Source organism: Palaemon carinicauda, unplaced genomic scaffold (genome assembly GCF_036898095.1).
Source record: "Palaemon carinicauda isolate YSFRI2023 unplaced genomic scaffold, ASM3689809v2 scaffold9, whole genome shotgun sequence".
NCBI lineage: Eukaryota > Metazoa > Arthropoda > Malacostraca > Decapoda > Palaemonidae > Palaemon > Palaemon carinicauda.
Window position 1 is genome coordinate 237,616 of NW_027172203.1, and position 24,885 is coordinate 262,500.

A 24,885-nucleotide genomic window follows, 5' to 3' on the forward strand; every position below is an offset into this window, starting at 1 on the left:
ATATGTTCATTGAACGTTGGCGAGCGTGTCGCCGTCGATGAAGGAGCCTGGCCCATATATGCAGGTTCTTCGAAGTTAGAAGGAGGTGAAAACCTCAGGAACTGAAGAAATCCTGCTTGTGAAAAACCAAAACCCAAGAGGTGAGAGGGGTATAAGCGCCAAGGTTAGCCCTTGAGCAATACTCTGGCCATCGATGGAGAGTGCTGGGTTAGGTTCCAAGAAGGAAGCCTGTGCAAAAGTCCAACTCCAGGTGGGTGGGCTACCGAAGCAGTGCCAACCAAAGAGAGAGGTGTATAGACAATCTATGTTGTCTAGATGATAGTACTCTCTGAATAGTAAGAGAGACTCACGAGAAGCAAAAGCTTCAATGCAGTAAGGATAGATCGTAATGGAAGTGACCTTTGTCCCGGAAGGCAAATTATCCTGAGGAAAACCGTAAGGTGTTGAAAGTGTATGCTGGTACTAACAGTAACCCAGCGGAGAGCCGACTAGTGACCATCTTGAGTCTAGTGACAATCACGAGTCGGCAAACAGCGAACGAAAAGCAAGTGAATAGCGAGCTGGTGACCACTTAGCAAGTGAAATGGTGAGCTGTCGAACAGCGACCCGATGAACAACGAGCCGGCAAACATTGATCGTCATGGTCGGTGAGTTGTCAACTGGCGATCTGGCGAACGGCAAGTTGGCCATCAGCAAGTTGGCGAACGTCGAAAGTCGAACGGTGATCGGCGACCTGATGAACGGCACTTGGCGAATTGGCGAAGGTTGGAGATCGGCAAACGAAGAAATGACGATCGGCGAGCCGGAGGAGATGGTGAGCAAGTGTGAACGATGTCGGGTAGGACTTTGACAGGGACAGGGTTGGCGGGCAAGTATGTATAAATAGCTAAGGTTTGTATCGTTAGGAAAAATACAAGTTATTTCCAAATTTGTCATTTGTTCCATAACTGGAACACAAACCAACGCTATTTATATGGGTGACTTACCCTTTAGGAGGGCAGATGTCCCTGCCAATCTGGCTTTTGCCCTTACCCGTGTTACTTCGTATTGTGCAGGTTAGTACATAGATAAGGAGACCTTAACACCTCGCTAAACCTGCTAAGCATGGTCTACGGCCTACACAAGCTGTGTTGAGTTACTGGTTGTGTGACTGTCAAGGTATAAGTTATTCCAAGTCTTATAGGAAATACAGTAATACCTCACAACACAAAATTAATTCGTTCTAGAGTGGCTTTCGTAAAGTGATTTTTTCGTGTTATGAGTCACATTTCACATGCAAATTGCCTAATTCGTTCCAAACCCAACAAAACACCACATAAAATCTCATTATAAAGCTACAGTAGCCTATAACCACAATGAAATACTGTACAGCCAAATACATTTGAAAAAGTAGTTATTACAACATAATGTAATAATAAAGGGAAAATAATACAATACATACTGTACAATACTGTACTATTATAGTTACCCCTATTATAGACTACAGTTACATTTTCTGTCTGAACCCATTTTCTCCAACTCTGTGATGGGGGCCTATTTTATTCTCGGCCTGGCTGGCAAATTTTTCTTCTTAAAGTGAAAATCTTTTCGTAAAGTGAGTCATAAAAATATTCGCTTCTCGTTTCGTAGCTTTAAAATTTCGTAAGCAGAGTCTTTCGTGAAGAGAGGTATGACTGTACTCGACTTGACCGAGACATTCCCAATACCACCTTGTAGTGGTTTGCGGTCCGTGCCCAGATGTAGCACGCAGACTGCATAGTGTCCGAATGCCGATCACACTCCAGCGTTCACCACGCAAAAATATAAAACGGTGTAATACCCAGAAATTTGGGCAAAAGGTAATCAGTCAAGAGAACGGGGCACTGGGTACCCCACCTCAATTTTGTACTGGGCAAGGGGACACAGCTAGAACTGTAGTTGCTTGATATTATTCTAGAGGTATGCCATCTCACTTATTACCGGCATGCATGGAGTACTTTATAAATAGAGGCAGCATGCTCTCAAGGTAGGAGGTTTCTTTACTATATTTCAAGTTATTTAACCCTTTTACCCCCAAAGGACGTACTGGTACGTTTCACAAAAGCCATCCCTTTACCCCCATGGACGTACCGGTACGTCCTCGCAAAAAAATGCTATAAATTTTTTTTTTCATATTTTTGATAATTTTTTGAGAAAATTCAGGCATTTTCCAAGAGAATGAGACCAACCTGACCTCTCTATGACAAAAATTAAGGCTGTTAGAGCAATTTAGAAAAAATATACTGCAAAATGTGCTTGGAAAAAAATAACCCCATGGGGGTTAAGGGTTGGAAATTTCCAAATAGCCCGGGGGTAAAAGGGTTAAACATGACAAACACTAGGAGAGGAAAAAAAACTTTAGATTAACTGTAAGCTGGTGGACAGGACACAATGTGGGAAAAAATGTATTGAAGAAAAAAATTCATTAAAGAAATATTTTAATTATTTAATGGGATCAATCTTCTAAAGATTTAATCTACATATATATGTACAGTGATGACTCAGGATATGAAAGTAATCCGTTCAGGATACGGTTTCGTATCCTGAGTCGCGTTTTACATGTAAATAGCCTAATCCGTTCCAAGCCTTACGAAAAGACATCTTTTCTTTCATAAACACGCTAAACTGTAGTAATAAACATGCAATGCAGCTATATCTATCATTCAGTAATTAACCCAACCGTTAAAAACAGCCTAATCCATTCCAGAAACCACCATGAGATTATTCAATAATGTAGTTATAGCCTAGTTATCCCCTACAAGCCCTAAGAAAACGGTCCGTTTTCTTTACTACTGTATAAAAGTTACGGTACTGTATGTAAAGCATTTGGATCAGTGAAGGTGTATTGTTACCTGTACACCTAAATTAAGGGTTGATACCCTGAAAAAAAAGGTACAGTTAATTAACAAAAAAGTTGAAACTTTATAAAATTACTCTCGGCGACGAGTTGGGATCTCGTAAGCTTTTCGTATCCTGAAATTTTATTCGTATACTGGGGCTTAAAAATCTTCGAATCGCTTTTCGTATCCTGAATTTTTCGTAAGCAGAAACTTTCGTATCCAGAGGTATCACTGTATAAGTAAAGACCAGCATAAGTGTATATATTTGGGCTAAATTCAAATGTAATTTGACAGGTTAGTTACTCAAATTCTTCTCCTGAGCAAACGTATCTTGGGTGATATTTCATCACATCTATTCCTCAATGCTTCATTCAAAATGGACGACAAATTATCAGTTAAACAAAAGCCGCGCTACATTAAATATCCAGACACAAAAGTTAGCAGCAGTTAGGATCAAGACAAGACCTTGTAGGTCAAGGTCAACATAGTCGAGACAAAGTTTCAAGCTTGTCACATAAGAAAACTTCAAGGTTGAAGGAGAACCCCACCATATTGCGGTTCACGGTCTACACAGTGCGTCAACGCGGTCTGGACATAAATCTCCGACTACCTACTGATAAAAGATACTCAACCGTAGGGTTTTTTTTCACTAATGTGTCCACTGCACTGGTATCCTAAGAATCCCCCAAAGTAAAGCATTGCTTGCCCTCACCTAGCACTCTGTTCAATATTCAGTAAACACCGCCAGAAATTGTATAACCGCATGTGGTAATAAAACAGTCGACACTATCAGCGAGGTCAAACTCGGCACTTGCAAATTTCCTCTACAGTCCTCTGTCGTTGGCAGGATACTCGGTCTTTTTTTTTCTAATTCAAGCTCTTGATACCTTACATGACAACTGGATTGAAATTAAAAGGGCTCCAAAAGCAGAGGGGAGTCCTAACCACTCTCTCGCTGTCAGATAATTTATCCAAGTGAATTTGTTTCTTGGACAATCTTCATCTTATAAGAAATTTCTCTCATATGATCCATGCTGGGTGCAGGGCTGTAATAAATAGAAGAATTTTGAGTGATGGACTGGAGATAAACCAATTAAACAGTACAAAAAAAAATATTCAATATATTCAAAACATAGTACAAATAAAAATAATATGCATTTTTTCCACAACCAAGCCTAAACTACTCTAATTTCTTCCAGTGATCCACCAAATCACTTAACTACAAACAAAATCACCTTTCTCGTTATAATTTTATACAAGAGTATGCTTTTTCCTAACACAATCGAACATAAAAACATCTGTTACTTGTTCTTATCAGACATTAGTTAACTAATAGGGGCAATGGTATGGCTACTTATATTTTGATCTGTAACTCCAAGTTTATCCTGATCATCCGATCCCCTTAATCATTTAAACACTCGCATTCGTCCACTGAGTGTGTTTTGGTATTTCCCTTATTCCTGAAATTATTGGTTACGTCTTATCCTATCTTTCTGTGGCTCAGCGAATCAAAGTTTAATGCTAGGTTAATCTGTTTTCAAACACATGGTGTGTCTAGAGGTTTACGCTCACTTTGTATCTAGCTCGCGTTTCTCACATGCTTTCAACTCGAGTAACAGGCAAGTATGGTTTTCAAAAACAAAAGACAAAATTTTAGGTCACCTTTGTTTTCTAAATTCGTCATTGTTTGTAGGTGGTTTCTACGTTGTCGTTCAGAAAGTTGTCAGATGGCCGATTATTGCTGAAACATGAGATTTTTATTTACTAAATTCTAACTCTGACCACAACTACTGTGTCATACATATCTGTTCGTACAAACATACCGAACATTCATTTTATTCCTTGACACAAACTGAAAAAGTCAACGGCAACTTGTTCGTCATTGTTCGTTCATTTCTTGAATTTTTCATGTTGATTATTTGTTCTCACGAGTTAAAAGAAACGGTATCAGTAAGAATTCTTATTCCCTTCTTCCTATCGTGTTGCCTGATAGCACCTAATAACAATCAATTCCTTACTTGTCACGATTTTTCCAAAACACACAATTCTCTGCAGAGTTGAAAATACCAGCACTTGGAGACGAATCCCCGGCCGACGCCCTCTGCTTCCCTTCAACAAGATTTAGCTCAAATTGAAGGTCGACATCAAGCGCCGCCTGAGAACAAAGTCTAAGCTTTTTCTCTGGGTGAGTAATGTCCTCCTGTCTGGTCTTCAACTGCTGATTCCCATCTTAATTTACTGGACAGGAACTTTAAGATTCTTATTCCTGCAATTTCTGGCACCATCTTTTGATTAGTTCATAATGCATGTTGAATAAGATTCTTCATAATTCTGACCATCTTCCTGGACAGCACCACCCTGTTCGTAATACTAGGTATGCAGTTAACTCTAATTGTCAGGCTTTCTCCATCATGAGGTTCAATACTACACTGTATTCGAGAAGTTTTATTCCAGCTATGACTAATTTGCGGAATGAACCACCTAATCGAGTTGTTGAATCGGTAGAACTTCAAAAGTTCAAAGTTGCAGCAAATGTTTTTATGTTGAGCTGGCTGACATAAGCCCCTTTTTATAGTTTATATATGAAAGATCTCTTTTAATGCTGTTACTGTTCTTAAAACATTCTATTGTTTTAATGTTACTTTTCTTGAAATATTTTATTTAATTTTTTTATTACTTGCCATATAGTTTATTTATTTTCTTATTTCCTTTCCTCACTGGGCTATTTTTCCCTGTTGGATTCCTTTGACTTATAGCACCCTGCTTTTCCAACTAGAGTTGTAGCTTAGCTAGTAATAATGAAAATGACAATCCGCCGCAATGGCTCCAACCCTTACTCAACTTCCCAGGTCCTCCTGGGATAAAAGACCATTCCTAGGGACACCCTCGATGTCGCAGCAGCTGAAATGGTGTATGTCGACGCTTTGGTTGTTCCCGCGGAATGTTTTCCGTCCACAACCTTCTCACATTGTCGGAAAAGTTACACCTTGCTGCCAGACGTACAAGGCAACACATACCGAAAGATTTTAACACCGGATTACATGTCTTCTTGCTCACTGACACTAGCAAGCCACTACTGACACCCCCTTACACAAGCCCTTTCCTCGTTACTCATGCAAACCAAAGGCTTTTTGTAATTAACATTCATGGCAAAGAAGATGGTCCTCCTACAGGTCGTCTCTCTAGGACAGGGCACTCTTTCACTTGTAGGTATTTTTTTCAGGGGTGAGTCATGTTCCGCACACGTTTTTATACACGTTCATACGCCGTACTGTAATGCTATTGCTGTTTTTTTTTTATCTTTTGCTCTCTCCCACAAATAGAAAACCTTTTCAAGTTTGCCATAGCATGTTTCACATTGTTGGAATTTTTATGCCATGGTTTCCCTCAACCGTTTGTATGTAAGCTCATTATCGTATTGAATAAAGGCACTTGCACTTACCTCGCCCTTCTGGTAGTACCTAACAGCTACCTCGCAACCCTATCAACCCATTATTCTTATACTTGGTACGCAATTCTTACTGACGTACCCTGCAGGGGTTACGATTTTTCCTTATATGGGACGGTAATATTAGAAACAGATAAGGGGTGCTAGTGGCCTCTCTTTGCTTCTCCACAGATCAGGACTGGAACACTTCCAGGGAAGTTACAGAACCTTCCAGATTTGGTTCCAAGAGGACTTCCAACCATCTAATCAGTGAGTCTCCCCAAATAAAGGACTCAGGCTTGTATGGATAAAATAAAAGATACAAATTAACTTAAAATTTTTATTTTTATTTAGAAAACTCCAACATATTCATCTTGCCCTCTTCCAATGATAGTTGTTCTATGTTATTTCAGACTTTTCATACCAAAGGAAATAATCAACCACCCTTGTGACCAGATTGTGTAAACTGCTGAAAATATTTGCGAAAGATACAGGAATGGGAAAAAGGAAGAAAGGTCTGTGTTGGTTCATGCAATAAGAATAGTCAGTTTATTGTTGACTTCATTTTTGGACACTGTTGGAGATAATATTGAAGAGGATGTCATCCAGTGATAGAGAGAGGATGGAGAACTCTGAATCATTAGAATTTCCAATGAAAATTGAAAAGGAAGATTCATTTTCACACTCTGAAGTCAAGTTGGAAAATGAAGATTTTATGAAGAGTCCTGGACTCTTTGATGATGACTCTCTTCTCATGGATCCAGACAAGGAATTCAAAGCAGAGCCAGAAATAGAATTTGAAGCAGAGCCAGAATTCAAAGCAGAGCCAGAAATCGAAGCAGAGCCAGAATTCGAAGCAGAGCCAGAATTCGAAGCAGAGCCAGAATTCAAAGCAGAGCCAGAAATAGAATTTGAAGAAAAGCCAGAATTCAAAGCAGAGCCAGAATTCAAAGCAGAGGCCAAAATATTTGAGCCACCCGAAGGTGACAAGAAATATTCTTTGGACTCTGGTGCATCATACGTAAAGTGCAATGTCTGTAACAAAGCATTTTCTGAGGAAAGATATCTTGCAGAGCATCATAAAATTCATACTAGGGAGAAGCCATTTGAGTGCGATTTCTGTGGCAAAGTATTTTCTCAGAAAAGGTATCTTGCACAGCATCTTGAAACTCATAGTTGGGAGAAGCCATTCAAATGCAGTTTCTGCGACAAAGCATTTTCTCGGAAAAGATATCTTGCAGAGCATTTTGAAATTCATAGTGGGGAGAAGCCATTTAAATGCAGTTTCTGTGACAAAGCATTTTCTCGGAAAAGATATCTTATGCTGCATCATAAAATTCACAATGTGGAGAAGCCATCTAAGAGGACCGTCCGCCATGTCCGCCATTTTTCTTTTTAATGATCCAAATTACACCATTTCTATATATGTTTTAGACATATATAATACCTTCATCATTTAAAAATTTCAAGTCATTTGATCAAAAACTTTTGGATTTATTAGCAAAAATCATGATTTAGAAAAAAATTTAGGTACATTTTTCCCCACTACTATAATATCAATTGTATTGAACCTTATACCATAAAAACTACTCTATCAACCGAACAATTCTGTCAGACAGAATTTCGATTTTCCTTTCTGTTTTTTTTTAATGAATTTTTATTTTTTTTCCTCGTCTAGACGAAAAATAATCGTGAAAAAAATGTAAAAAGAAAATAAAAATTTTGTCTGATAGAATTGTGGGATTTTTATTCTTCTTTTCAACGATATCTTTCTCTCTAATATCGAAAACAAATAAGTGAGAAAAATGTACCTAAGTGTGAATAAGTATGTTTTTGAGTTATGAGCTCCCAAAGATTTGCAACAAATTTTCACTTCTTTCCTTAAAGAAATCAAGATAATATTATTGTGATAACTTTTATTGTTTATTCTTACATAAATGCACCCTAAACGAGGTATTTGAACCCTCAGTTTACTATTCCTATGTTACGAGTTGCCAGCGATCTCTCATTGTTGTCAGTGTTTTAGTTGGCCGGTTTCAGCTTTTACTCTTATTCGTGTTTCCCTCTTTCTTGGTTCTTTTTTTTTGTTTTATCACCTTATGTAACATTGGCATTGCTATAAAGGTCCAGAAGACGTTGTGAAAGCACAATCTACATACGAACTTCAGGCAAATAAACACATGCATTATAATTTCTATGTCTTTGGAAACTTTGCTGATGTTCTCGTAGCTGGTAGTTTTCATTTAGCTACCCTCTACCAATGCCTTTCATATCTGCCAGAAGTACGATATATCGAAACATAAGAGTAAGAGAGAGAGAGAGAGAGAGAGAGAGAGAGAGAGAGAGAGAGAGAGAGAGAGAGAGAGAGAGAGAGAGAAAGAGAATCATGAATTTAATTATGGAGTGATAGCATTTGGTTGATATACTGTAGATGGCAGTTCAAATTGAGAGAGAGAGAGAGAGAGAGAGAGAGAGAGAGAGAGAGAGAGAGAGAGAGAGAGAGAGAGAGAGAGAGAGAGAGAGAGAGAGAGAGAAACCATTATTTGATTCTAAGAGAGTTGAACATTGATATTATAGAATTTGTATAAATGGCAGCTTTGAATAATGAGAGAGAAAGAGAGAGAGAGAGAGAGAGAGAGAGAGAGAGAGAGAGAGAGAGAGAGAGAGAGAGAGAGAGAGAGAGAGAGAGATGCAAAAATAAACATAACTACGATTCTGTCAAACTCAGTCATGCAGACGACAGTAAGTATGACGTCATAATTTAAAGACCGCTATATCATTATTGTTTGGAAAAATGATAGACTATTTTTTCTTTTTATGACCTTAGTAACATTGAGATTGCTATAAAGTTCCCGAGGATGTTATGAAAGCACAATCTACATGCGAACTTCAAGAGAGAGAGAGAGAGAGAGAGAGAGAGAATTATAGTATTTGTACAAATGGCAGTTTTATATAATTCGAGAGAGAGAGAGAGAGAGAGAGAGAAAAAATACTACGATTCTGTCAAACTCAGTCAGGTAGACGACGCAGTAAGGATGACGCCATCATTTAAAGACCACTATATCTTTATTGTTTGGAAAAATGATTGACTATTTGTTCTTTTTATGACCTTAGGCAACATTGGCCTTGCTATAAAGTTCCCGAGGACGTTGTGAAAACAATCTACACACGAACTTCAAGTAAACAAACGCATGCATTATAACTTCTGTAAGTGTTTGGAAACTTTGGCTTCTGTTCTCTGAGGAGTAGATTTTGTTCAACTACACTCTACCAATGCCTCCCATTTCTGCCAGACGTACGATAGTTCAAAACATAAGTGAAAAATCGCTATAGATATGCAAAAATAACACACAAAGACGATTTTTTCAAACTCAGTCATGCAGATGACACAGTAAGGATGACGTCATCATTTAAAGACCGCTTTATCTTCGTTATTTGTAAAAATAATTGGCTGAAACTTCTGGGGAGCATGTACGATATGTTTATGCATACATAGAAGCAATAAAACGATTTTCAATTAAGTTATGTCAAAACCCCATGGCGGACGGCCCCCTTAAGTGCAGTTTCTGTGACAAAGCATTTTCGCAGAAAAGATGTCTTACAAACCATCTTAGAATTCATACTTGGGAGAAGCTATTCAAGTGTAATTTCTGTAATAAAGCATTTTCTGATAGAGGTTATTCCAGAAAATGTAGAGGTTATTCCAGAAAACATTGTAGAATTCACACTAGGGATACAAGGCTAGTGGAGCATAGGGGTGCAACTCTAGATGCCAGGTTGGGGTCCTTTGCATCACTAATATAAATTGAAACCAATTAAGGTATTAACCCTTTTACCCACAAAGGACGTACTGGTACGTTTCACAAAACTCATCCCTTTACCCCCATGGACGTACCGGTACGTCCTTGCAAAAAAAATGCTATAATTTTTTTTTTCATATTTTTGATAATTTTTTGAGAAAATTCAGGCATTTTCCAAGAGAATGAGACCAACCTGACCTCTCTATGACAAAAATTAAGGCTGTTAGAGCAATTTAAAAAAAATATACTGCAAAATGTGCTGGGAAAAAAATAACCCCTTGGGGGTTAAGGGTTGGAAATTTCCAAATACCCCGGGGGTAAAAGGGCTAATACAAAGCAGGAGATGCCTTTTAAATGGAGTGTCTGTGGTATGGCATTGACATTGAAAACAGTTATGCAAACTCATTTGAAGATTTGTGCCAGACAAAGATTGTAAGGAATTAGGGAAGTCGTGTCCCTTTGAAAAGAGGAGAATGCTGTTACAAAGTGATTAAATTTCCAAACTTGCTTGTACTCTCTCTTGTTAGTTAAATTAACTGGAATTGAGTCCGTTCCTTTGCAAATGATTCTTTATGGGACATTTACAAACGAGTTGAATGGAATTTTGATCAAGCAAGAGAAACATATTCGACTGAATGAGATCTTCTGTGTTTCCTTGGTGATGTTGTCATCTTTTGTTAGCTAGTTAGGCACCTCCTCGTTTGTTAGCTAGTTAGGCACCCCCTCGTTTGTTAGCTAGTTAGACACCTCCTCGTTTGTTAGCTAGTTAGGCACCCCCTCGTTTGTTAGCTAGTTAGACACCTCCTCGTTTGTTAGCTAGTTAGGCACCTCCTCGTTTGTTAGCTAGTTAGGCACCTCCTCGTTGTACGGTACCTCTTACTTGGTAATTATTCTCATCCTTTCTTGAGGGAAAGTTCAGACTTCTAAGTGAAAAAAGTTACCCAACATTAAAGTTTTTCTTAAAATATTTTTGTCAATTGGACTGAATAGAAAATGGAATGTTTTAGTGTCTGTGAAACTGTTGATTAATTTTCTATAATTTTTCTGTTTTTTCATGTTTATTTGTATTGAAGCATATTTTGTAATATTCTTTTACTGTAAAAAATACATGGCAGTTTGAATTAACATCTTTTTAACATGCATTTTATACTTGAATAAATTATTTTATAACAATTTCCGTATTTTATTTACACTTTAGTTCCCTTCACACCTTTTTATTATGAAATGCACAGGTCTCAATAGAGAAAGCATTTAGATTTGAGATATTTACTTTTAGATCTGAAACATGGGTTTAGGAAACGAGTGGTCGATTCGTCAATGCCTCTTTCGTGTTCTTTGGATCAAGATGACGGGGTGGTACGGCGACTGTTCTGTTTCTTCCCCTCGCCATCGTGTCACGTTTTGTGAGGCCAAGACTTTCGGGGACCACTGCCTTGGGTTCCTTTCTTTCAGGGGGAAGAACCCACCTTCCTTGGTGTGTGTACTGACACAGGAGACCCTCAAAATTTTGCACCTCCTAATGTTTTAACACTCCACGTTACTCGCCAATCTCCTGCTGGAGCGCTGGTGAGTGTTTGTATGGGCACACAGAGCCTAACCTAGCGAGAGAATCATGTACTTTGTCGCGAACCCAACCATTGAGCGTTGGCGAGTTGCAAGTGTTAACTCCTCTCGAATCCGAGTGGTCTTTGAATCATCAGATAGCAAACAAAATCTTGACTTTTTGAGGTTACGCCGACAAAAGACCTGTTCACGACGTCCCTTAACTAGAAACTTCAGGTGTGCTGCTCACCAGTACTAGATCCCCAAGCATTTCAGACATGCTTTCCAACACTAGTGAGACAACCACTGGGATCTTAACTATACAAATCTTAGTTCTTTACTCAAACTTGCCCGCCATCACCAACCCCTGACATAAGTCCCGGCTGCAATCCAATTGAGGTTACAGTTAGCTACAAGGGAGCGGTTGCCTCCTGCTGCCCACAGGATGATTATCTTCCATTTTTTAAACCTCATTAAGAGTGTTAACTGCCATATTCCAGCCTTCATTGTTATCCTTCTTCTGTAGTAAAGAACTTGGGTTTGCATAGGTAGGAAAAATGCAAATTATATGTAAAAAGTTTTATTTTAGTTAAAAAGCTTTCATTCTATTTAAGAAAACTTCAACATTTTCATCTTGCTGTTTTCCAATGATAGTTGTTCTCTGTTATTTCAGACTTTTCTTCTCAAAGGAAATAATCGTCCACATCTTGCGGCATGATTGTGTAAATTACTGAAGATATATGCAAAAGATGGAGGACCAAGAAAGAAGATATACAGGACTGGGAAAAAAAGAATAGGAAATGTTAACGTCATCATTGGACATTGTTGGAGATAATATTGAAAAGGATGTCATTCAGTGATAGTAAGAGGATGGAAAACTCTCAATCAGTAAAATTTCCTATAAAAAGCAAAATGGAAGATTCCTTTTCACACACTGCAGTCAACTCAGAAAATGATGATTTGGTTGTCAGTATAGGGCTCTTGGATGACGACTCTCTTATCATAGGTCCAGATATGGAATTCAAAGCAGAGCCAGAAATAGAATTCGAAGCAGAGCCAGAATTCAAAGCAGAGCCAGAAATAGAATTCAAAGCAGAGCCAGAATTTAAAGCAGAGCCAGAGATATTTGAGTCAACCGAAGGTGACATGAAATATTCTTTCGAATCAGATGCATCAGTGAGTGAGGAGGATTTACAAATCAGCAAAAGGGAAGTCAATAAAGAGGAGGAGGAAAGTGAAAATACAGGTGGGAAAGCGGAATGGGGCATACAGTTGCGATCCAGAAGGAAAGAGGACAAAGGAAAGGGAAGAGGAAGAGGGAAAGTAGGTTTACAGAATAAGGAGGCGTCGATCGGAAACAGTGGCTGTGAAAAACCTCTTTGTCAAGAAATTGATTCCAAAACTCACGCCGATGTTGGTACGAGAGAGAAGTCATTTGTGGGTCGGAATTATGAAAAACAATTTATTGTAGAAGTTAAAACCCCCAACACTCACAAGCTAATTCACACTGGAGGCCAGTTCAGATGTAGAGACTGTGACAAAATATTTTCTAACGGAGTTGATCTTAATGCACATTATAAAACTCACAATAGGAGGAGATCATTCAAGTGTAGTGAATGTGGCAAAGTGTTTTTTAACAAAACTGGTCTCGTGATACATTTAAGAATTCACACTGGGGAGAAGCCATTCAAGTGTAATTTCTGTGACAAAGCATTTTCTCAAAGAGGCCATCTCACAGATCATCATAGAATTCACAGTGGCGTGAAGCCATTCAAGTGCAGTTTCTGTGACAAAACATTTTCTTACAAAAGTAGTTTCACAGAGCATCACAGAATTCATACTGGGGAGAAACCATTTAAATGCAGTGTCTGCGACAAAGCCTTTTCTCAGAGAAGTCTTTTCAGACATCATTGTAGGATTCACCGGGGGGAGACGCCATATAAATGCAGTGTCTGTGACAAAGTATTTTCTCAGAAAAATAATCTCAGAGAGCATCATAAAATTCATACTGGGGAGAAGCCATTCAAGTGTAATTTCTGTGACAAAGCATTTTCTCACAAGCAAATTCTTACTTCCCATCATAGAATTCATACTGGGGAGAAGCCATTTAAATGCAGTGTCTGCGAGAAAGCATTTTCTCAGAGAGGTAGTCTCACAAAGCATCATTTAATTCACACTGGAGAGAGGCCATTCAAGTGCAGTTTCTGCGACAAAGCCTTTTCTTCGAAAAGCAACCTCACAGCGCATCATAAAATTCACGCAAGGGATTCCATTTAACCCTTTTACCCCCGGGGTATTTGGAAATTTCCAACCCTTAACCCCCAAGGGGTTATTTTTTCCCAGCACATTTTGTAGTATATATTTTTTAAATTGCTCTAATAGCCTTAATTTTTGTCACAGAGAGGTCAGGTTGGTCTCATTCTCTTGGAAAATGCCAGAATTTTCTCAAATAATTATCAAAAAATATGAAAAACAAATTTTTATAGCATTTTTTTGCAAAGACGTACCGGTACGTCCATGGGAGTAAAGGGATGGCTTTTGTGAAACGTACCAGTACGTCCTTTGGGGATAAAAGGGTTATGTGCAATTTCTGTAACAAAGCATTTTCTGATAGAGGCTATCTCAAAAAACATTGTAGCATTCACATTAAATGCAGTTTCTGGGATAAGGCTTTTAACAGGAAAACAATTATGAAAATTCATATAAAGATTTGTGCCAGAAAAATGTGTGAGGAATTGAGAAGTCGTGTTCTTCTGAAAAATGGAGAATGCTGTTACAAAGTGATTAGATTTCTAAACTTGCTGGACTCTAGTTGTATTCTTTAGTTAGTTTAATCAACTGGAATTGAGTCCAGTCCTTTGCATATAACTCTTTATGGACATTTATGAACAATGGAATTTTGATCAAGCAAGAGAAACATGTTCGATTGAATGATATCTTCTGTGTTTCCTTGATGTTCAATTACTTGTGATGTTGTCATCTCATGTTAGCTATTTATTAGGCAATCACATAATCACTTCACAATGAACGTAAAATTTTTTGCACATAGATTCACAGTGTTTCATTATTCAGAGTATGATAATATAAATATAATTCAGATAATTTATTCTATAATAACTTCATTAGGAATAGAAGGATATTTTGTTTGTTTAGAGTGAAATACAATATAGAATAAAGCAAACTTTTGAAAAATAAAGGAAAGGAACGTGCAAATGTAAGGCATTAAAGTAAGTAACAATTCTCGTATGCAACTGCTTCGGATGGATCCGCTGCCTCGTAATGAAAGGGTTAAACTTCACGATGATACAGACAAGCCAGTAAGTCCTCCTCGAGTCCCCACCACTGGCGTCTTTTGTGGCTCATTCTTCCGCTGTGTTTCCCAATACTGAATTTGCTCTAACACAAAACTACCCAATTAATCTAACATTATTATGTGGAACTAGTTATAAGGTTAGTCTATTGAATGCACCTGTTGCGTATTGCTTCAGTATGACTCTACTCATAATCATCATTTCCAACCTTTCAAACTAATGAATGATCTTTCCAGCCAACCCAACCATCTTTGACTGGCTGACAATCTTGGGACAGTCTGTGCCAAAGCTATCGGTGTAAAAGACACTGTGAGTTATCTTCCATCCTCTTGTGTATTGATGTGTCAAACTTTGACTTTAGTTTTCTTACCTGATTTGTGTCCTTGCTGGGAGAAATGTTCCTTTACAATTTGAATTATGAGGGAAAGTTTAGACTTACCTTACTTTGAAGTTCTTAAATGAAAGTTTTTGTCATTTAGACTATGAAAAGGGGATATGTTTTTGTGTTTGTGAAATTGTGAATTGATTAATATTTTTTTCAATTTTTTTTCTTGTTTATTTATATGTAATTAAAGCTTATTTTGTAATATTCTTATGCCATAACAAATAATTGTTAATTTGAGTTATTGTAATTTTAACATGCATTTTACAATTGAATAAATAATCTCTATGACATTTTTTTGTATTTCATTTAAACTTTAGGTCCTTTCACATTTCCCTATTATGAAATGAACAGGTCTCAATAAAGAAAGCATTTAGAATTTGAGATATTTACTTCTAGATCTGAGACATTGGCAGTTAAGAAACGAGTAATCGAAGAAGAAGAGCATAAGCCATGGAGCTCTGAACTCACAGGGGTAAGTGGGTAAAAGTTTAGTTGTATTACAATTCCTTTATAATACTTTAAGTGACACTGTTTACTCCACTTTGGCTAACAATTTAAGTGATTTGTTGACACTATGAGATTTGTCCATGCTCTTCGCACTCCCCAGGATAGATTAGTTCAGCAAACTTTCAGCTGGGGTCGACAAGGCACTAGAAGAGTGTGAATACCCAGACCTACGTGGCTGAGGACTATGAAACGGGAAGTAGATGATGAAAGGAGAAGTATTGATTTACAAGCTCAAGATAGAAACGACTGGCGAAATCTAATAGAAGCCCTTTGCTTCAATAGGCGTAGGAGGAGATGATGATGATGTTTACTCCAAGAAATTAAAGTATTTTGTTTTGGTTTATATAAGTAACCTGACTTTGTTGAAGTTGGATTGCAAAACAGACAACTTTTCACCATAAAAAAGTTAAAGTTGCGGGTTTTAGGTCTCCACAGAGACGATTTACATCGTCCTCCTCGGGCGACCATTAGCCAGCAGGGACTATCACTAGTCCCCTCTAACCTCCCCCCCAGGCGCCACGTGGGAGTACCCCCCGGTAGAAGGTCTCACGGTATTCGCGTCCCTGGCGGGGACCGAACTCGGGACCTCTATAATAGAGATCCGCGACGCTACCAACCTTGCTATCCGGAGTATTTGTCGACTCTCTAGTCTTTGATGAGGTCAGGCAAGATTGTATGCTCTGTGATAGGAATTTAAAAAGGGTGGAGCTTCCGGTTAAGGGTTCAGGACGTCTTACGTGTTTTGTGGTCTTCCTTGGGTCTGAAGGGCTTCCTATCAAAGGACAGGCTAGTGGTAGTGTTTGCTCAACATGAGAGCGATTCTGTTCCTGCCAAGGATGCCATCAGCTCATCTCTCTATAGAACTGGGAGTTCCAAAGAAGGGTCAGAATTGCTCCAGTGATGCGCTGCACATCGAATCCCAGAAAGACAGGAATTGTTTTCTCTGCTAGATGAGGCTATTATTCTTTTGCAGTCTCCACATGCTCGCTTTCCATCCGGCCCTAGGATACAGATCACTTCGGCAGGTAAGGGCTCTTTCCCTGGAATGCTGCTTTAAACAAGTAAGCAGGCAACATGCCTGCTCAGGTTGGACCAATATCTTGAGACTCGACAAGAACAGACACTTAGGCCTCGAACCTCTTCGGAGATTGATCCCTTATGAGAACAAACCTTGATTGTTCTAATCAAACTTGACCAATGGTGATATAAGCCTCGTAGTCAGGTAAACCCTCCTCATTGGGTGACACGTTTCACCTCCAAACTACTGTAACATGGCTCAAGTTCTTTATTGATGATTTTAAGCTATCTCTGATTGAGTCAGACCTTGATCTCCTACATCCAACAGAGGAGGCAGGAAGCATTCAAGTCGCTATCTACGAAAGATGAACAGAAGTTTGTAAGATCTAAGGAGATCCCGAGAATTTTGCCTTCTTTCATTTCGAAACCGTCACTTCCGAAGGAAAGAAAGGACTGGCCTACAATTCCGAAGAACTGGGCGTCGAGGCTTGTAAGGGCTTGATGTTTCTTGTGGAAGTTCAGATCCCTAAGTCATTCTCTTTTCCAGCTCAGGACGCTGGGGAAGGTCCTTTGAAACCCCATTCCTTGATAGAGAGGAGTGTAAAGCAGTATGCAGTTATTGATCAACCCCAATGCCGATTGGATGCGTCATTGAAGTGGGAGATGACTCGCACACCTCTGACAAGGCACTTCCTCTACCAGCTGTCCCTAAAGCTCCTGACTCCTATTAAGGGGAGACAGAGTTGGAACGTGTGAAAAAAGTCAACGGTCTCGGGGAGGCTCCTTGTTCTCCTCCGAAAGGGAGAAAGGCAGCCATTGATAGGCTCTGATATAAGTAAATGAATAAAAGAATTCCACTGGATTTCAAGCTCATTTTATATTCCCTTGTACAATGGTTATTGTATGCAAAAAATAGAAAATATATGTATACATATGAAGTGTAAATTTAAGGCAAATATGGAAAAATATAAGGTGCATGTTAATTTCACTCTTAATTTAATTGAAATACGATAATTTTGGAACCTTTATTCAGCTTATTGGTGGAGCTGAGCTGCCTGGCAGACATACGCAGCAAAGTAAAGAAGCTGAACAAAGCTGTATTGTTTACACTTATTTGATTAGCGCTCTTCAAGCTGTTGATTCTTTGCTTATGTAGAAAAATTACAGCCATTCCGGGTATGCTGAAATCATGCTCCTATCAAAGGACTGTGGTTTGTATCATTAGAAAAGATAGAAATTTTATAATGTGCAATATTTTCCATTAAGAGATAAACCAATAAAACTTGAGTCAATCATTGCTAGAATTTGTTTAGCAGTAAGTCATAGTTATAGTTTAAGTTTCAGATTCAATTTTAGTTTTAGCTTCAGTTTTAGTTTTAGTTTTAGTTATAGTTAAAGTTAGTTATAGTTTTAGTTTAATTTTAGTTATAGTTATAGTTTTAGTTTTAGTTATGGTTATAGTTTTAGTTTTAGTTTCAGTTTCAGTTTCACTTTTAGCTTCAGTTTCAGTTTCAATTTCATTTTCAGTTTTCGTTCTTGTTCTAGTTTTAGTTTTAGTTATAGTTATAGTTATATTTATAATTAGAATTATAATTATAGTTTTCGTTTTGTAGTAGAAGCTTTTAGTTTCAAATCCTGTTGAAGTCTTCATCATTAATGTAATATTTATAATTCAGTGTATACACTCTAATGATTTGTTTCTCTTCTAGGTAATGAATGGCAACTGTCATGATGAACTGAGTGGTATGGCTTCTTCATCCTAAGAAGATGCCCAAAAGGGAACAGAACGTATCCCACGATATCCCTGAGACGTACTTAGAAATCCCACTGGGCAAATACAGTGAGTAGCATTGTAACTGTGTGTAGGTAACTGATAGATTAATGATTATGTTTCAAGAAATTTCAGATCAATACAGTACTGCATTCATACAATGGAAAAATTAAAGCCTTACATAACATGATACTTTTGATTTGTTGGGCAACTTGATACGTACCAAAGGAGGAGAATACAGTAGACCCCCGGGGTACAGCGTCCCCAGCTTACATTTTTTTCACGTTACGGTTTGGAATACGACGTTTTTTCGTCCCCTCGTTACGACATTTTCCCCACCTTACTGCATCAAATTCCAAAATTCAAACTTGGCGGTTTTTACGCGTACGACTGTGCGAGTCACTCGCCTACCACCACGCTCATACGTTACTAAGAAGCTGGTCTGCTATTGGTCGGCGTCACGGCGTCACTAAGATGCCGATACGCTATTGGCCGAAATCCCTCCCACAATGCCCGAGAGAGATGCTGCCTCTCTTTCTCTCTTTGTTAATCGCTCGCTCAGTTCAGAATCTTGTGTGTGTTTCGTAAAGACTTGATCTCGTGTGAGTGCTTGCGATATCATATTTTTTGTGCATTTTAGTGCTTAATTCCAACTTTAATTCATCAGCCATGGGTCAAAAGATTGCTAGTGATGTTAAAGGCAGAAGTAAGAAGATGATTACTATGGAAACGAAGCTGGAGATAATAAAGAAATACGAAGAAGGCATGCGTATCGTTACCCTCGCTAGTACATATGGCCGTAACCAGTCAACGATTGGTACAATCATCAAAAACAAGGAAGCCATTAAAGCAAGTAAGTCTTCTAAAGGCATGACTGTCCTTGCCAGTGGAAGGACCTCAATCAACGACGAGATGGAGAGACTCCTTCCACTATGGATTAAAGAGAGGGAAATCGCTGGTGATACAGCTTACGACTGAAGACTTGAAGGAGTTGGAGGCAATGCAGTTGACCATCATTCAAGAAGAGCACAGCTCTAGTGGTGGCGAGGACGGGGGGGGGAGACTGAAGAAACGACATCGGCATAAATAAGGGAAGCTATCGGTTGGTATGAAAACCTTACGAGATTCATTGAAAAAAAAACCACCCAGAAAAACTTCACACAGGTCGTCTTATGCAGAGTGTTAATGACAAGTGTATGAGTTATTTTAGAAATTTATTGAGGAATCGTCAGAAACAGGCTTCTTTGGATAGATATTTCTCCGAAATAGAAGTGTCAGAAAGCAAAGATGATGTAAGTGATTATTAAAAAAGCTAAAAAAAGATTAATTTTTTTAAGTTCTAAAAAAAAAATCATAAAAAAAAAATTTCAAAAGACAAAAATAATAATAATTTTTTTTTTTTTTATTTTTAAGTGTTTAATAGTAAGAATAAATTTATTATCAAGTGTACATAACATAATTAGCATTGATACGTTTTTATATCTGCCGTCTCCTCCCCCCTCTGCCTTCACCTACTACCAGCTCAAGTCACGTCACTCCAAAGCTCAATAAAATTTCATTTTTCCTTTACAGTACAGTACATATATATTATATACAGTATAAGTATGCTGTAGTACAGTGCTTACTATACTATTTTGTTACTAATTTTTAATATGTATATAAAATTTTGATGTTTTTACCTGGGGTTTTGCACGCATTAGCTATTCTATTGCCCGCCATACGACATTATCACCATACGATACCAGCTCCGGAACGGATTAATGTCGTATGGCGGGGGTCTATTGTATATGCCTGCTTATGAGGATAGTACGTAGTAGGTAGGTAGTAGGTTGGCCAGGGCACCAGCCACCCATTGAGATACTACCACTAGAGAGTTATGGCGTTTTTTGATTGGCCTGACAGTACTACATTGGATCCTTCTCTCTGGTTACGGTTTATTTTCCCTTTGCCTGCACATACACTGAATAGTCTGGCATATTCATATTCTCCTCTGTCCTCATACACCTGACAACACTGAGATTACTAAACAATTCTTCTTCACTGAAGGGGTTAACTACTGCACTGTAATTGTTCAGTGGTCACTCTCCTCTTGGTAAGGGTAGAAGAGACTCTTTAGCTATGGTAAGCAGCTCTTCTAGGAGAAGGACACTCCAAAATCAAATAATTGTTCTCTAGTCTTGGGTAGTACCATAGCCTCTGTACCATGGTCTTCCACTGTCTTGGGTTAGAGTACTCTTGCTTGAAGGTACACTCGGGCACACTATTCTATCTTATTTATCTTCCTCTTGTTCTGTTAATGTTTATATAGTTTATATATGAGATATTTATTTCAATGTTGTTACTCTGCTTCAAATATTTTTTTTTTTTTTAAGTTTCCTTTCCTTACTGGGATATTTTCCCTGTTGGAGCCCCAGGGCTTACAGCATCCTGCTTTTCCAACTAGGGTTGTAGCTTAGCAAGTAATAATAGTCGAAATAATACTACATAAAGAGCATCAGTTTAGGAACTGGCCATTATTTTAGCTTTTTTAAAACCTTAAAAGGACAAATTTTTAGCTACAAGCTACTGACCCAGACCCAAATATATATATATATATATATATATATATATATATATATATATATATATATATATATATATATATATATATATATATATATATATATTTATATATATAGTTCAGCCTCGAGTCATGGAGTGGAGGCCTTTTCTCGCTGATCAGACGAAAGCTACAAAGAGGGAACTGTCCTCCATTCCTGAGTCACCTCATAATTCAAACCGTTTCCGACACTCTGATGGCAGATTGAAACACCGGTCAGAACTCGAGGCTGAAGTGGCACAGTCAGGTGTATCTCTGAATGCAACAGCACTGTTGGGCTCGTCTTCTTATTTATATATATATCTATATATATATATATATATATATATATATATATATATATATATATATATATATATATATATATATATATATATATATATATATATCTATATATAAACAATCGTATTCCCTGTGTTGAAGAAACAATTTCTAGTTCTAACCTTCGACAGGAATTGACTTTGTGGAGGATTGGTTTTCATGTTAATTTTATTAATTTTTGTTGTTGCCAAATCCCTAGAGAGAGAGAGAGAGAGAGAGAGAGAGAGAGAGAGAGAGAGAGAGAGAGCGCTAGCTAGGTTAGAACAGTGGTGCATGTCTTGGGTGAATGGTCTTTTTGATTTGACTGCAGCAAGCGTCAGTTCTGTGTGTTTGAACTCTGGATTATTATTATTTTTTTTTACCAGCGTGTTCGTGTTCAATTCCTCCTTTGGAGACATTTTCCTTGAATGTGAAATTGATTGTGATAAGGAACTTGATACGACCACTCAGAATTATATACAGGTAGTCGCCGACTTATGACGGAGATTGGGACCGCAAGTCGAGTTCGTCATATGTCGAAATAAAAAAGTGAAGTTTCCGTAGATTTATTATGATGCGTTATAATTCGTCTCTCATCTCGATCACACTTTATCAATATTGTCGTACTGTCTTACGACAGAGATTGGGACCGCGAGACGCGTCGTAAGTCGAGTTCGTCATATGTCGAACTAAAAAAGTGAAGTTTCCTTAGATTTATTATGATGCGTTATAATTCGACAATCATCTCGATCGTACTTTATCAATATTCTTGTACTGTTTATTATTATTCCATTTTCTTGTTTCAAAGGATATCATATGCTCTATTAATGCATTTTTGTATTCTATTTTTTCAATTTTGGAAGCATTTTACCAGTCAAGAATTACTTAAAAAAATTTTTATCTTCGGTTATGATGAGCTGATCTGAAAGTGCCGCTACCTACCGTATCAAAATATGGCGTACATACGTATCGCATATTATTTTTTTTTTTTTTATAACTTCTCAACTTATTAGTAATATCTTCATGATGAATATTACATCAGCGCCAATATGCTACAGGAAATAAGGATCCATACAGTTCGTCTTATTATTAGGTATCATGCGAAATCGTTGTAGCTCTTTCTCTGTGTGTGTGTGTGCTCGCTCTCGCAATCGCACATGGGTAGTTCATTACTAAAGCTTCATACAGTATTAACCCTTTTACCCCCAAAGGACATACGGGTACGATCCTAATAACCCATCCCTTTACCCCCATGGACGTACGAGTACGTTTTCTAAACTTATGCGTAGATAACAGGCCTTGTATTTGAAATACAACGCTTTACTGTTGTGATGTTGTTCCTTCGATGTCTTGTCATCAATGTAACATGAATAAAAAGTTTTTCTGGGCCCCACAAGGGTCAAGATGGACCTTTAAATTTTCTTTAAAGAATCAGCTGATATTTCCTGTGCAATAAGTTTAGGTTTATTAAGTATTTACACAAATATTACGAAAATAGGGCACTGTTACCAGTGAATGAGTATTGTTTTGATGTCCCTTCGACATCTTGTCATCAATGTAATATGAATAAAAAGTTCTCTGAGGCCCACAAGGGTCATGCATGACCTTTAAATTTTATGTAAAGGAATCAGCTGACATTTCATGTGCATTGGGCTTAGATTTCATAGCCATTTTTACGAATGAATACGTAAAATGGTTCCGTTGCCATGGTAACACTATGTTTTCAGTGTTATACGTTGCCCTGGGCCCCACAGAGGTCAAGATGGACCTTTAACCCTGGATAGGTACGGTCCTCGGACACCCCTTTAAGGGTATACTCGGACGCGAACGACCCCGACGCCAAAAAAAATTCTTGAAAAATCAGTTTTTGCAGTAACCTCCTTTTTTCTTTTGCCAAAAAAAACTTCAATGAATGCTTAAAACAACTGTAAAGATAAATACTACTTATCTGCAGAAAAACTATTTATTATAAATATTTTAAAAAATTAAGTAGAAAAAAAAAAAGACCTGACATAAAAATTCATAAAAAAAAGTTTATACATATATACACAAATCCTTTTAGGAATTGATTCTTGAATGTTTAGGACACATCTTGATGTATTTTGGATGAAGTCAGACCCATGGAGGTGAAGATCTGAAATGAGAAAAAAAGGGTAACTTTTTTTGGCCAAAAAAAATTGTCCAAATTTCATGAATTTTTTTGGGTACCCAAATGAAATAGGAAGTGGCTAATTTTTTTAGGGAATAAACATATGTTATCCTAAAATAGAAATATGTAAAAAAATCTTCATTATTTTGTAAATTACATTTATATCAGGGGCCATATCTAAAGGTAATTTTTTGAGTACTTGGAAATTTCGTAAAAAAATACATATATTTAATATATAATATGATATTTATGCAGGTAAAAATATACCAAAATATCACAAATTCTATAGGGAACAAGAATATATATAGATAGGGCAGCTTACGCTTCGGATATGTCCACAAAATGGCCGCCAACCACACTGACTCAGACTCCCTAATCTGCCACTTGAAATGTAGGAAGGGTATGTCAATTTCAAGGTGTTATTTACTAATCTAATTATTATTGGATATGCATAAAAATTGTATGGTGGGTTGCTGGATAATTGTCGATTATTTTACGCCTATAAAATTAAAATTCTGACCCAAAAAAATTTTTTTGAAGGGAAATAAAATCGAAAAAAAAAATGTAAAACAATATTTTAGCTAAAAAAATTTGATGATATTCAATCAAAAAAAAAGTAAACAAAATTTTCCGACAAATAAACATCTAGAGGAATCATTACTCTGTGATAGTTCCATAGTACGTAGTAATTTTGAAAGAATTGGGAAAAAACGAAAAAATGGCAATCACCGGAAAATCGAACACATACCTATATATACGCCATATCTGGCTAAAAAAAAGATAGGCATGGGTAGCCAGATCATCTAGAAACACTTTCCAACACTATAAAAATATAAGTTTTGCGACACTACTTGCCAATTCCTTACGGTAACATGACTAAGCAAAAAAATGCAAAACAAATAAAAAGGGGCACTCGTGGAAAAATGGCCATTCTAATATACGGCATTTCAGAAAAAAAAAATTTCAGCCACGTGCTAGGCAAACCATCAAGGCATATTTTCCGACAAATAAACATATAAATGAAATATTACTTTGTGATAGTTCCTTAGTACGTAGTAATTTTGAAAGAAATGGGAAAAAACGAAAAAATGGCAATCACAGGAAAATCGAACACATACTTATATATACGCCATATCTGGCTAAAAAAAAAATAGGCATGGGTAGCCAGATCATCTAGAAACACTTTCCAACACTATAAAAATATAAGTTTTGCGACACT

General features: G+C 37.5%; 2 protein-coding genes across 2 annotated transcripts in view; both read left to right on the forward strand.

Annotated features, from left to right (window-relative positions):
• The window catches only part of LOC137637643 (zinc finger protein 665-like), a 112,989-nt gene extending 97,543 nt beyond the window's left edge, over positions 1-15,446 (forward strand). Inside the window, exon 2 of the mRNA XM_068369797.1 lies at positions 12,301-15,446. Within this exon, the coding sequence (XP_068225898.1) occupies positions 12,474-13,904 (1,431 nt within the window). The 5' untranslated portion in view covers positions 12,301-12,473 and the 3' untranslated portion in view covers positions 13,905-15,446. The remainder of the gene's footprint in view (positions 1-12,300) is intronic.
• LOC137637644 (zinc finger protein 845-like) overlaps positions 1-24,885 on the forward strand; it is a 148,953-nt gene that overhangs the window by 97,581 nt on the left and 26,487 nt on the right. Inside the window, exon 2 of the mRNA XM_068369798.1 lies at positions 18,557-18,687. The gene's annotated coding sequence lies outside the window, so the exon portion shown is untranslated. The remainder of the gene's footprint in view (positions 1-18,556; positions 18,688-24,885) is intronic.